Source organism: Sander lucioperca, chromosome 3 (assembly GCF_008315115.2).
Source record: "Sander lucioperca isolate FBNREF2018 chromosome 3, SLUC_FBN_1.2, whole genome shotgun sequence".
Lineage (NCBI taxonomy): Eukaryota > Metazoa > Chordata > Actinopteri > Perciformes > Percidae > Sander > Sander lucioperca.
The window spans coordinates 11,889,460-11,904,740 of record NC_050175.1 but is presented as its reverse complement, the minus strand read 5'-3'; the positions used below and the strand labels follow the sequence as shown (position 1 = coordinate 11,904,740).

General features: G+C 40.1%; 1 protein-coding gene across 1 annotated transcript; it reads left to right on the top strand.

Annotated features, from left to right (window-relative positions):
- The first annotated feature begins 1,195 nt into the window (after positions 1-1,195).
- Positions 1,196-4,127, top strand: LOC116037540 (ribonuclease P protein subunit p25-like). The gene has a single exon (XM_031281443.2). It carries the CDS (start codon positions 2,059-2,061, stop codon positions 2,890-2,892), a length of 834 nt encoding a protein of 277 aa, XP_031137303.1. The 5' UTR covers positions 1,196-2,058; the 3' UTR covers positions 2,893-4,127.
- The last annotated feature ends 11,154 nt before the right edge of the window (positions 4,128-15,281 follow it).

The window sequence follows — 15,281 nt, the reverse complement described above, 5'->3', positions numbered from 1 at the left end:
ATCAATCTATTGATTATTCAATGATGATTCAGATTCAAACTCTGTTGGGCCAATAAGAAGACATTCACATTCAGTTTCCACTTTGCCAGTTGGAGCTAGATGTGTGGGGGCTTTTCCTTATTTTTTCCTTGATTACCATCGGGATCCAATATAATACACATGCCACTGTGAATTAACCTCACAGTAAGGGCTGGGCTGAGCCACAGTGAGTTTATACTGTCTGTCTACTACTTTGCACCATGGGATATACTGAGCACAGAGTAGTTAGGACTGTCTGCCTCTCTCTCTCTCTCTCTTTCGGCCTCATAGGTTCAGCCTCAGTGGGCTGTCTTTACCTATTCTCCCATCTGTCAGTCACACACAAAAACAAATCCACCTGTCGACCGGGAGACTGGGCTGAACAGGGCGATGCTACAGCTGTCTGGGCCTAACTCAGCGCAGAAGGGGGCGAGCCAGCGCCCTCCACTGGTGATGGAAAGCCCATTAAGATGCTTATTACCCCAACTGTCAACCTCATCTCATGACCTGCACAGAGACGGCAGACTAATGAAGACAGTCTATTAGACTATTAGACTATTAGACTATTAATATAGCAACTTGAACATGGAAGTCATGCCTCTATGCTTTTTGTGGTCCTTGTGTCCTTGATCACAAGGGCTCTCTAGCCTTGTAACAATATAACAATTCAAGCGTTAAGATACAAGCATTCTTACCTAGCCACTTGATTGCCTCAACAATGAAGCTATTAATGTTGCATTATGTAAATTGTAATGGTCACAAACATCTAATAGGATAAAGGCTAAGTACAGTGCAATTTAATGCTGCTGACTTTCAGTAGCTCTTTGAAGGATGTTTTCAATTATAACAGAGCTAATTTAATTCATTGTTTCGTAGCTGAAAATGCATTTTAAAGGTTGAGTGAGTCTCTATTAAAGAACTCAGGTTTAATCAGTCATGTACATTGAACACTGGAACGTCCTCTAAAAGAGATTGACAAAGTTGCGGGGGATCTGTGTTCTAGGTGTTAAAGGGACAAAGTAGCCCTGCCCTTCTCTTTTTCCTCAGATGGCAGGCTTCAATTGTGGAGGGGAGGGTGTTCATCTAAAAGATGAAAAGACCTGCGCCTTTAAGAGGGCTGTCTCCCCTTTCCCTCATGCTCCCCCTCAACCACACAGACACTCCTCCTGTGAGCATTTGTGAGGCAGCTCGTGTCCCTTATGTCTCTTTGTGGGGAACAGAACAGACTTCCCAGAGCACCACTGGAGACAAGACAGAGCTCTTGGGAGGACACCCCAGGTGCAGACCTCCCCGCAACCCTTTCCTCCACTACTGCCACTGGATGCCAAGATGAGCACAGGGAGAGGAGACACATACCTACTCAAGCTGGAGTAAACCATCCAGAGGTCCAAAACAGGAGGTGGAACTTTAACAGCCGGACAAGCCAAGAGGTCAATTTGGAGTTGAAGGCGACATTATCAGCAATTCAAAATCAACAGTGCTGGACTGGATCGCTGAGAAAAAGGTGGAGTCCTAATTTGAGCTTTTAGTTTCTCTTTAGAAAAGTTTTGTTAAAGAAGAATCAACAAAGTACTCTATATCTTTTGTAGCTATTAAGGATGAAAGCAACATATGAAATACATAAAAACGACGCAAAGAGGATAGTTTTTTTTTTTAATTATTTTTATCCATCGTCAGAGCACTTTCCAAAATTGTCATTTGTGGTATGAAATTGAGATACTCTTTAAAGAACATCTTGAATGGTCCCGACTGTGCTCTTAATTCAGCAGCCAGGCGTTTATCTTATTTCTCCAGCTCTTTCTGAGAGGGAGCATTAAAGACTTCATTGATAGTGCTCTTGGGGAGCGGGTACAATTTCTTATGTGAAGTATTGAAACTTTACAGCTGTTGACTGGGGAGAGAGAGAGAGAGAGAGAGAGAGAGAGAGAGAGAGAGAGAGAGAAGTGCCACATACATAAGAAAATGATGTTGAGCTGTTCTACATGTGGGAAAAGTGTGTATCTGGACTAACATTGCGGTGGAGCGTTGCGGAAAGAAGAAATGTTCACAGGGTGTGGAGTGGTCAGTGGCCAGAACCAGTACCTGATCAGAGACGCTGTCAGGCCCCATCCCGGACTAGAGCTGAACAGACCGATCCACATGGAGAATGGGGTAACCCCAGGGACCTGCTCTGTCTACCAGGATCAAACCTACAGCAATGCTGGCCAGCCAGTAGTGGTCAACAATGTTTCCAGCCCAATGAAGCCAACACCACCACTACCAGTCCCTCCCCCTGCACTCAAACTAGGACAGGAAGGGTTTAAGAAAGTCTGCCGAACTGAGGAGGACAGCCCCTGTCCCTTTCCAGGACTGGCCTCTGGGGTGCTGGAGATGCGTGTGAAGGAGGGGAGTAAGATCCGCAACTTAATGGGATTTGCCATGGCACGGATGCAAGGAGAGAAGGGTGTAAGTGGGGGAGATGTGAGTGGTGGTGGGCTCAGACAGGTGGTCTTCACTGGGTCAGGCCGTGCGGTCACAAAGACCATCACTTGTGCTGAGATCATGAAACGAAAAGTGGGCTCTCTGCACCAGCTGACCAAACTGCAGTACAAGGTGGTGAAAGAGGTGTGGGAGAGTAGTGAAGGGGGGACATCGGAGATGACGGTGCACAGGACTGTGCCCTCCATCAGCATCCTTCTTTCCAAAGACCCACTGGATCCCCAGGAACCGGGCTATCAGCCTCCAGAGACTCTCAGTGCATTGTGGGAGGAGGGTGTTGAATCTGCCTCGCAGGCAGCATGCAAAAGACCTCTTGGACCTTTGCCATACAGCAGTTTCCCTCACTGTAAGAGAGTGTGTTTGGGGGAAGGAGTCTCAGTACACCCTCCTCACTGACTTGCTGAACCGTTGTCAAACAGTGGAGAGGATTGAATCAGAGGAGTTCATTTGGCGCTGCCCTCCACTCAAGCACAATGCTGAGACAATCAGAACACTCACTCAGACAGAACAGTGCTTTCTCAGAAGAACTGAGTACCAATTCCAACCTCCAGAGGTCAGTTTGACTGGGACCCGAAAGCTTGCCTCTGTACATACAGCATTTAAGGGATGTGTTTCTCGGCACGTCCAACATGGTCCCTCACATCCACATAACTGTGATGTGTGCTACCATGCTATAAAATCTTTAACAGATTCACATCCCATTTCACACTGACAAAAGAAAAAGCCATGAATTGCACAGGTTCCAGATTCCTGCTTGCAGTAAAGTATCTACAGCCTGTGGATGAAATCATTTATTAGCATCATGTTGCAATCATTTTTATTCCTCCATACTCTTAAGTGTAGCCTTTAAAATGCACAAGGTAGAACCAACAATATACAATAAAAAAGTATTTAAAGCCATTGATGGTATGACAAATGCAAAACATATCAATTTTATTTATCTGATTATTAACTCTCGTGAAAACTAAATCAAATAAATTGTTTTTTTCCCCAATGGAAATTATGTTTGTATTTCATCTTTCTTACTCACACATCATTGAATTTGCAACGCTCTGATTGAACAGAAAATCACAGTGTGCTGATCTTTTGATAAGAATAACGGCAGTGAAATTTGTCTGTAGAAAAAGCTGATTTAATGACAAAGCTGTTGATAAGGCACAGCTCCTAAACCAACCCAGTCTGACAGAAATGCCTAGGGAAGAAATACGGGCACAGATTATCATTAAGATAACAACATAACATCACACAACACAGTGGAGAAAAGGATTAAAACTAGGCTTGACAGAGCTTCACACTACACTGTTCCTGTAAAATATAAAACCAAGGCAACACGCTATACTCCTTCCCCTTTCAGCCAATAGGCCTACCTACCCACCGTATCTATTGTATAGTACAGTCTACCCCTTTCGCTATATTCTACCTTTTCTAAAGCAAAATAATATGCTGAACAATGTGGTCTAACAGTAACATTATACACTTGTAGTTGACTGACATAATAAATTAAATGGCTGCAGACTTTCTCCAGTTGATATTTTTTAATGCATCGCATCTCTGTATTTTCACACCATTTCAATACCATTTTAGTTGCAAAAAGGTGTCATTGAGTGATTGCTAAAGCTTAACGGGATGCGGCAGACATCTATGGCAATTGGATCAAAATTCAACTCCGAGCAGAATGCACAGTGGTAAAAAAAAAACGCTGGCAGCGTACGTTTTTATGGATTAAAGATTTCTACATACATTATTTTTTAAAGTTGTCCAAAACAAGACTAAACAAAACAAAGAGTTTTTATCTGAAGATTTATCTGAAGACAGAGAGATTTTTCCACTTAATCAACCATGTCTTCTGGGGATAATAACTTATACAAGGGGAAACCTTGTCTGAAGCTTTTACTGTTGATCTTAATGAAAATCTGCAAACGCAGCCTCCTAAAGTAAATTAATCAAAGTGACTCCTAACTGGGGAGACTGTTACAGCTTAAAAAAATATAGAAAAAAGGAGAGTTCACTTCTAAGGAATAAGCATTTAAATTTGTCTTTCAAAGGAATACAAATCGTAATATTTCATATAATGGTCAGCCAGTATTTTAACACTCTATGGTGGACATAGTGATTAACCTCCCTCTCGATCCCATTAAATGAATCAGAGCACAGCAGAGCACCCAAGGTTGAATAAAAAATGCTGCGACTGCAATACATCACATACTGTATGTAGCAAACTGTGTGTCCTCGAGAATGCTGGAAGGTTATCACTTCAGGTCGTTGTTATCACAGAGTTAACAGCTTTCACCAAAGAGCCTATGGGACAGTCAGTCTGTGATGCAGGTCAAAAAGATAATGCCGCTATAAGTAAATTTTAAAATCGACCTGCATCTGGTATCAAGCATTAAGAATTCTGGGCCAAGAGTAAAATGCAGTGGGGGTAATTAGGGATAACGGCATAGCTTACCTGAGTGAGAGAACAGATAAAACATACTGACAAAAGCATTATCCCAGAGCTAAATCCATTGTGGCTGGCACGAAATAGCATGGTGGAGGAGTCAACAAAATGCATTATAAGAAATTGGACAAGGTTATTCACAAGCTGAGAGTCCATTTTGCCAATATTGTTTGTTTTCAAAGAGGTAGTCAAGGTGTACTTGGAGGAGATACAGGCCTGGGCCTAAAATACACCATTTGTGTTTGTTTAACTTTGTACTATATATATATATATATATATATATATATATATATATATATATATATTTAAACTGAGTGTATCAAATATGTCTAACACCTTTGACAGTTGATTAAATTACCCATACCTTCCTTCATAAAGGAGATGGACTGACAGAGATTTTTCCAAAGTGCATGCAAATCTAGAGACTAGTGATGCCTAATTTCCACCCACTGAGTATATATGTTGCACAATTTCAGTGAAAGAATAGTTGTTTTTCTCGTGGCAACTGTTAAATGCAGCAGTTTTAAAAGATACATCTAACTGTGGAATGGATGACAATGTTTAAGAATGTTTTTTTTTTGTTATTACTTCAAAATGGTGATGCAGAGAAAACTGTGTTTTTACTTAATAACATATTATTAAGTTATTAAATCATTAATAAAGAACAGCATATTGTTAAGACTGACCGATCATAGTTATTAATAATGGCGGGCTCAACAGTAACTACATGCACGGAATGTGAATAAATTCATTTTGAAGTTAACATAATGAAAGTGTTGGCACTCTATTTTTCCTTCTCTGCCGCTGCAGCAGATGAGAGTGAGGTCTCTGGGATGGTGTGGGAGTTCGCTATCTCCCAGCCTCCAGATGGCTCCGTCTTCTCTTATCTAGAAGAATGGGTGCTGCCTCAATTTTTCAACTCGCCTTATCTGGGAATCCTTTAAATTGAATATTTACTGGGCCTATGTTTTCTGCCTGTGTTAGCCCTCTGAAGTCGACATTCCTCTTGCTTGTCGAGACAGGCCAAAAGGTTTTTCTCACTCATACACTCTCTTTGTCTGCCTTGTCAAGAAATGGGACAGTGATTGATTATGTGATTGTCAGGAGAGAATGGAAGGTTAAGCAGTTAGGCAGAGAGCAGTGGAAACATATTAACAAATGGCCATAGAGGGAATATGTTCAACAGTGGAGAAACGTACAATACCCAAACATGACATCAGGAGGACCTCCATTTTACGTCAGGAGTAAAATAGATGGAATTAATCACTTTCCCAGTCTATTGTTTCCTGCACAGTATACACTAGAGGTTAAGGGAACACTCAAGCAGCCATTGAAAACATCTTTTTGCAACATGACTGGCTGCGGTCTATCTGCATAAACAAGCCGTGCCACAGCTCCACCCTGGTAAATGTCTGGAAATGTCTTTTCAAAACCATTTTGTGAAATGCCTCCATGTTGGATTAATCAGCGCAGCTGAGGATGTAATTGCTGTGCTGAAGTCAAAGCTGTAAGAGTAGATAATGAACACATTACTACAGGGCTGCCAGAATCCAGGGCAAAATAAATGAAAGTTCAGAGACCAAAATGTCTTCAGCATTCTTACAAAAGCCCTGATAGAAAATGAGGGCACATCGTATTTACACTAAATAAAGACCATTTTCCCAAAAAAAGGAAAAATCACCTATGACTTAGTGGTTACTAACATGGATTTTTTATGGCTTTTGACTGTTGCATTGTGCTGTTAGAATTTAAAAATGGAAACTGAGGCTAAATTACATTCACTTTGAGGATTTTGTCAAGCTCTTTAAATTATTTATGCATGTCTTTTTATGTATTTAGTAACGCACATGCATCTGTCAGTTCTGTGTATTATATAGGTAATTTTCTGACATGACGGATGGGCTTCCAGTAAGGTTTTGTTCTGACTGTTGCTGCCCTCTGGTGGAGAAATACGTTCAAAGTCAAATGTTCAGTGATGCTATTATTGGTCTCTATGGCCCAGTGCACTAGAGGGTTTGCACAACAAAGCTAAGTGGTCACAGAATAGATTATTATCTGTAATCATATATCATCCTATAACATGGAATTAACAACAAGCAAATGTGAGAGATGTGGGCAGTGTTATTTTCTTTAAATGGTTAATGTCAATCTCAATGCTAGCCCATGGAAATGTTGCTTTTCCCCTCCTTTAATAGACTCCATTCTAAGCTTTTATCACCACCCCCTCCCCATTTCCCCGACTTTAGATTCAATTAGCTTAACAAACTTGAAGTATAAAGGAAGTCTCCTAAAAAGCACTCTTAATAATAAACACTTTTCTTCTATGAGAAACAGGAGAGGCTATACTGTACTTATGGAATGATATGTGAAATAAAGAATAGAAAGACACCCATGCGCGCGCGCGCGCGCGCACACACACACACACACACACACACACACAGCTAAAGAAGAACAGTTCAAACCTGCGAAAAAAGCTAAATAAACACAATAATGGTGAGCTGCAAAAGAGGAGTCCCTCCGGCTGTTCCAACTTTTGACATCTAAGGTACAAATGTGCACATGTACAATGTGGAGGAAATGCAATTCCGCTGTGATTAATATGGTGACTGAACTGCTCTAATATATTGGCTGTGTTCAGAGGTGAAAACCAACCAAGTATAAGGTGCAATGCTCTTGGGTTGCAAAAATAAAATTCGTTAGTCTGCTTCTCAGTACTGATAGAGTGGCGAACAGCTGCTGCCTCCCAGTGTTATCAGTGTAATTGGATCCCCCTTTCCAGTGTAATCAATTTAATCATTGGAAAAAAAGGCACCTTATCTTTAGAGTAGCAAGGGACTAAACAACTCTCTACAGACTTCCCTACAATTTTGACAAATACACAGTCTAAATGCAAGTATTATAGTTTGTGGTTTTAGAAGATGGTTATTAGGTGCACAGAATTAATTCAAAATCCAGTAGCACATGAAAAATACCGTGTGTGAAGGTGAATGTGGTGAAATTTGCGTATGCATTTTGCGGTCAACAGAAAATGCAAGCGCCCAAACTCACCCCCTCTCTAGTTTCCACTACGCAGGTGCACAGGTGCACAAATAGACAATGATTATTGTCAGACTAACCCCGTGACATCCTACATTACATAATAGGTGAAAGCTATAAAGGACACATAATATATACATGGCTCCTATACTCACCTAGCAACCAAGATGAGACTCCTATAATTCAGAGTATTGTTTTAGGGTTTGAGTTATTTTCTCTTCATTAGTCTTCTTTTATAGTTTGCACTAGCTTTGACTTCCACCAATTACTCATATAACTTATATTATCATTGTGCAGCATATATACAGCAAATGTTATTGTCCTATCTTTAGTGTCCATTCTCAGTGTTTTATTTTATTTTATATTTTAAAAAATGTATTTAGCCTATTTAAGTTATTGTATACAAGTTGGCCTATTATTAGCTGTACCACTTACCTAACTTATTTGTGATTTATGTGAAGTAGCTGCTGTAACACAGCAATTTCCCTTTGGGGTCAATAAAGTAGTATTAACTAGTTAGCTGTCACTATCAAGACAGACAGACAGAAAGACAGTATTAAGGATAACAGAGTCCCCTATAGTGTGTGTACAATATTCACAAGAATTAGTCTTCCGTTTGAAGTTAGCAGTGTCGAGTGTCAATCACATATACAAGCAAAACTAAATGGCAAGCAAAGTATTTTACAGAAACCGTGAAAAGTGATAGATGCTGCAACAATAAATTATCCACAGCACCATTGCCATTTCCAGTACTATGCTACATACATTTTAATCAGCATTTAAATTAAAACAATAATTCACTTTTGACATGACTTTCTGAATTTGATTGCAAGGCTGTTTTTGTTGTGTAATTCTGATGTCATCCAAAATGTACATTTTTAAAAACTATTATTAAAAGTAGCACAATTAAAGTTCCACAATGTATATCCCTGGTAAAGAAAAAAAAGCACTTGTGGCCAGTGGCATTTTCTAATTGAGTAGTCCTTTTCTTTTCCTCATGGTCATTAAAAGTGCTTCTCTGTGATGCTATCACTGCACTGTTTCATTAGGGATTTTAAAGAAAAAACTTAATTATTTAGAAAATCAGTTTTCTGAAGTGGTTCACCTGACATTGACCTAAAACCCTGCATCCATCCTTTCCACCACATTATTTAAAACAAAAACAGCAGCCAGCTGCACTAATGACAGGCTTCAGCTCCATTCAAACAGTGAAAACTCAGTTAAACGTCAGGGATTTTTTTATCTCTTGTGTTGCCAATCACATTCCACACCAAGGTCGACAATATGACTAAATGATTTGGTTAATTTGAATTCAAACAGTGTCAGCTGGGGGTCCACTCCGCGCAGTAGGAGGATTGGTAGAGTAATATCAACACAGTTGTGATTACTCCATTGAAGCAGTAGGGTGCTTCAATCAGAGCCGAATCACTCTCCTCATTACAGACTGCAAGGCCAGATCTCAGTGGGTGGACCACAGAATCAGGCTTCGCATCTTCCCACTGAAATTAATTGAAATTCATTTGTGGCACCCTGATGCTCCCCATCAACACAGACTCATTCACATTTGCACAATCCACCCCGGATTCATTATGCACAAGCGCATTTCAAGTTTAAAAGTATGTACAAGTAGAGGTTGTGGTCTGGACCTCGGCTTTCAGGCCAGATGCTGCAATTCCCAGTATCAGATGTATCTTTTCGGGAACAATTATTGTTAAAGCAGAGCAAAGTAATCCGACCAGGTGCATGTATTGCTCCAGTGGAGTGGTGCCTGAATGTTTACTCTTACTATTACTTAGGGTATCTGGCAGAAAGAAATGACAACATACCTTGTATCAAAAATTCATACCAGATACACCTTATGGACTGGTGGTTTTGTATTTAGTCATCAGATTAAATCGGTCAAATTAGGAAGTATCCTGCACACAGAATGCACCTTGTGGTAGGTAATGCATGCTACAAATACTACATCAACATATGTGATGACTACCATGCCTTTAGAATACACAAGAAACTAATATACCACATGCCAAATGGTTTCCAGCCTTGTTTTACGCCACATGTGGTCCTAAAAGTCCACATAAACGGAGCACGCACAATTTACACACCACAAGCAAAAGCTTTTTCTCTCTCCAAAGCAAACCAAAGTACTACTCAAGCAAAAGAAACAATTATCACAAACACATTAACAGCTAATGCATTCACCATTCGTACCACTACTCTGAGAAACTCTCCTACTGCTGAATGCTAAAGAACTCAAACTCATGCAAATACTGTGCCACCATACACATCTTGGTGATGGCGCAGTGGATGTGACACATGCCTTTGGTGTGGGAGATCTGGGTTCAATTCCCACTGTTATACATCAACCAATGTGTCCCTGAGCAAGACACTTAACCCAGAGGTGTGCGGCCTCTGACATATCTAGCAATTGTAAGTCAGCATCAGCTAAATGACATGTAATGTAATCTTAGTTAACATTTGTAGATCTGTGACTGTTGATCTTAGTCTTATTGGGCAATTTACAAACAGCTCACATTTCAGGGACGCCAAAGATTAAACATGATGCACTCTTACCTGGGGATCTTGTTCTTGCCCTGTTTTGTTGTGTGCTCCAATATGTCCAACTCTGACCTGTGGCTGCTGTGGAATCCTTCAGGTTTCTGAAATCCACCATCTCCCAGGACCTAAAGTGGGAGCCCAACATAGACACCATCAGAAAAAGGCCCAGCAGAGGATGTGCCCCATCTCAGGAAGTACAGTCAGAAACATGACTTTATTGGTTGACGAATTACGTTGTTTTGATATTAAAGTATTCAAATCCGGCTCTGTGCTATGTGTCATCATTGTTCTGTAGCTAATCATCAACTTTACATATGAGATTTTAGCACCTGCATTTTCATGGAAGGTGCTTTGACACGTCACAGTAGGAAATGTAATAAAGAATTCCATTTAGCGGTTTCAGTGTCAGGGTCCAATTGTGCCTGCTGACTAACTGTCATGGCTTACTGGGACACTTCAACAGAATCGAGACTTCATTCAAAGGATAGTTTGGATCTTTTGAAGTGGGGTTGTATGAGGTAGCCTACTTATCCATAGTCAGTGTATTAATACCTACAGTAGATGGCGGTTGGCACACCACCAGTTTGGAAAAGCAGACAGGAGTCCCGACAAGGAAGCTAAGCAATATACTGCTGTGGATGGGGCCACACAGCCAAATATAGTTTAACCACCTAGAAAAAGGACCACATAAAAATATGCATATCAGGTTAAGGGTATGCTATTTTAGAAAATGTGCACTGCTTCACGTTGCCATGAAACAGCCCTTTAAGACAGTGAAACTGAAGCTGTATAGTGCACTTTTCAAAGCCACCAAACTCCTTTGACAAAAATGTATTCATTTTAGTCATTTTTAGTTGCTGGTGTACCGCTACCTCGATCAATTTAGTTAGTTAGTTTTGTTAGTTCCTAACTCTTTTAAAACACCAAAGTCACACTATTGATACGTATCACAACCCCACTTCAAAATATCCAAACTATCCCTTTATGTTATCAGTAACACAACTTCTATGTCAAGTGAAAAGTCCTCTTATGCTCCTCAACCCATTTATCCACATTACCCTGAAAATCATCCCTATCCTGCCCCAGCCTGATATTCAGTTGGACCACAGAGGCCCTCCCAAACATAAGAAAGTCAGGGGAGTAGCCAGCAATCACTTCAAGTGACCTGTAAATGCCACTCCATAATGCTTTAGAAACAATACAATGTTTACAAGCCTCAACATCCTTAAAACAATCCTGGCCAATAGCAACAACTTTACCTCTCTGTGTCCTTCTGCCTCAAAAGTTCAACCCTGAACTTGAGACATTCCTGCAACCTCTCTTCCCAACAGTACAAAGCTTTACACCCTAAAGCCAATATGTTCAGAAAGATGATAATACCGGATCTACTTGCTGAAGACTTGCTAGGGTGGCCATATCAAAGGAGGGAAAGCTAGATGTAGTATCATGCTGGGGGCTAGCACTGGTCAGCTACAGTGCATCTCATACCCCTTAAATTGCCTCCTCAACTCCTCTACTTGCCCTTCCTTACGTCTTAATCCCTCCCACCGAGGAAGCACGGGAGAGACACATTAGCTGCATCTCATGTCACTTATTTGATAGCTCCTCGACTCCTCAGTCCTCGGCTGAACCAGAAGTTGTTCTGTTCCCTCCTCGGTGAAGGCCGACTCAAAGCTCTTATTTCTGTCCTGAGGAGCAAGCATAAAGGAGGGATCACTGAGGAGCTATAGGCGAGGATACACGAGAGCAGCCTTCCCGGAAGCCATACAGCTGAAGGAGTTGCTAACTCCACCCATCTTGTGTATCCTCCCGAGGATACACAAGAGCAGCTCATGGCTCCTCGGTGATCCCTCCTCGATGCTCGCTCCTCGGGGCAGATATAAGAGCTTTGAGACAGCCTTCACCGAGGAGGGACAGAACAACTTCCGGTTTAGCCAAGGACCGAGGAGTCGAGGAGCTATCAAATAAGGGCTTAGAACATTGAATATCCTGAAAAGTCCTGAATAATGCCTGGAAAGAGCGTCCTGAATACTGTTTGGAAAGAGCATCTGCTCCTGAATTCTGGCTACCTGGATGATACACAATTTCAGAGTTGTCTGGCCTCCCCACCCAAATGATCATAAAGGTGCATTGCCTTCTATCCCCAAAATGGCAGTAACTCAAAACTGAATCCAACCATTCTCCCAGAACTCGCAAAACCTCCCAATATTGTTTTTATCCAATGTTGTTGGAACAGGTTGGTTGGCACTCAGCAGCACAAGTCATCCATATTATATTACCAGGGCAAAAGAACACCAGCCTAGTGCAGGAGCTTGCAACACTATTATGGGTGCTATAATTGCCCGCTGATAAGTTCCAGTCACCAATATAATGTTAAGCATGTACTTAACAAAACGTATGCTACCCCTGTTTAGAGGACTTTCTGATTCCTAACAAACCGAACAAAACACAAAGTTTAAACGTGTTTCCAAACATACATACTTGAGCCAAACAAGAACGGTGGCCAGGAAGGACATATAGTCTAACATCTAGCTTGTGGGTATCAGCAAAATAAGACGTTTTGTTTTTATTAGGTCTATCAATCTGTTGATGGGCGCTTGACGTGACATGGCCTTTTTGTGGAAAGTTTTCCAGGTGAGTTATCTCTCAAATTTCTTTCAATAAATCAGGTATTTCCAGCACTCCTACTTCAGTACCCATTTTCATTGTCTTTTGGTGTGACCCATTTTACAGGAAAATGTCAAAAGTAAATTACTTTTTTGTCAATATTACCTTTAAATCTATGTTACCATGCTGCAGTGAGCATATCATTTTGGTGCTAGCAGTAGCCACAAGACTCATTGTTCTGCTAAGTGCATGAAACTTCATATGGTGTGACCCCATATCATATTGTGTGACCAGGTTTTCTCGTCACGCCATATGATTTATTTGTCACACTATACGATATAAACTGCATTTTCTTACATAAATAAGGTTTTTTTTCATACATATGTTTAACTAATAGTTAAGTGTAATATATATTTTGAAATATTTAACATGTTTTAACATTTATTATTTAAGATGTACACCTATGGTGAATCACACACACATAAAACACAGAAATCACCCCCACACACACTCACTCAATCACACTACAGCCTTGGATGCAAAAGGTACATATTTGACATTCTAAATAGCAATAGTAGTCTGAGAAAATAAATCCTGGTGTTAAAGACAACAGTAATATTAACGTTGTCTTTATCACTATACGTAATTGCAACAATTCCATCTGATTATAATGCAGGATATGTTTTTAAATATCTGAATACATTGTTGAATTTGTCTTTTAACATATATGAAGAGAATAAACTCAAAGGGGAACTACAAACATTCAGATTGAAGCCCACCCCATCGAGAAGAGAAAAACTCAGGAAACCCAAGTGCTATACAATATTATAACAGTCTGTTTTACGCAGTTGTGATTTTTAACAGTGAACCTTTATGTGATATACCTGTCTTAAACTGTCTTTTGTTGTTTGTGAAATACATATAATACACATTTTTGCATTAACATATTGTTATGTGGTGTGGTTTATCATATGGCGTAACATCATATAATTTGGTGTGACATCAAGAAATTATGAAACTAAAAAGGCTTTTGGGGTCTAAATCATACAAATCTCAATGGAACAGATATGAAATGGGGTCAGCAAAAGTCACAAGCATTTTCAGTCTTTTATAAGGTATGTCAAAATTAACATGAAGCTTATTGAAAGATTGAGGACAAATGCCTTACTTTGTGTATTGATGAAGAAATATACTGTAAAATGTAATACATTTGCACAAGGAAATGCTAGATCTTGATGAAGAATGATAGAAGATTATGATACATTAACTCACATAAAAGAAATATACCCCATTATAATTTTACACACAATAACTTTCATGTCACACCATATGACCATTTTAGTCTCTAACACAACTAATTAGTGAATAAATATGAATTCCAATACAAAATCTAAAAGACCATACATATTTATGCGAATAGGAAAGTCAGTACAGGACTAAGTGATTTCCATGCCTAATATCTGATTTTTTTTTCAGAAACTTTTTTCCAGCTTAAAACGTCAACCACCCTGATATCCGTTAACGCCCTTAACGTTATACATATACGGTATTTCAATGTGCGTGCTTATCGTTCGACTAATTACTTCTGTCACTTACCAAGGGCATGCTTTCATTAGTCATTAGTCACTTCCGCTTGCCATGTTAGCAGTATTTGCTGAGTGATTCTTGACGGCTAAAAGTGTTGTCAATCTTAAACATGGTAGCTCAGTAAATGTAATCATCGGTGCCAACCTGCAAACGTGCCAAATGTATACAAAAATAAAATAAAAAACGAACGCTGATTGCACGGGGCCTTTTATGGTAGCGTTTACATGGAAACCACAGGTCTCCACGGTGCCTTCAAACGCTCCTCGTAAATTCCTCACTCTGAGAGAGGCAACGCAGTTAAATACATAATTACTGTAAGTAGGCTAGATGAATAAAATTGCCCATGGAAAGACTGAACATTAAAGATTGAATTGTTTTTCATCGTGCCATTAAGCAATTTGTTTATCCGATCTGTAACAATTGTTACTGTACTCACTGCAACACTAACACATGCACGTGCAAGACTTTGAAAGTGAAGAAGGGGCGATAAGAGAAGTTCAAGTCCATCGAGAGATACAGTAATTGTCACTGCCATTCTAATGCCAGCATTAAGTCG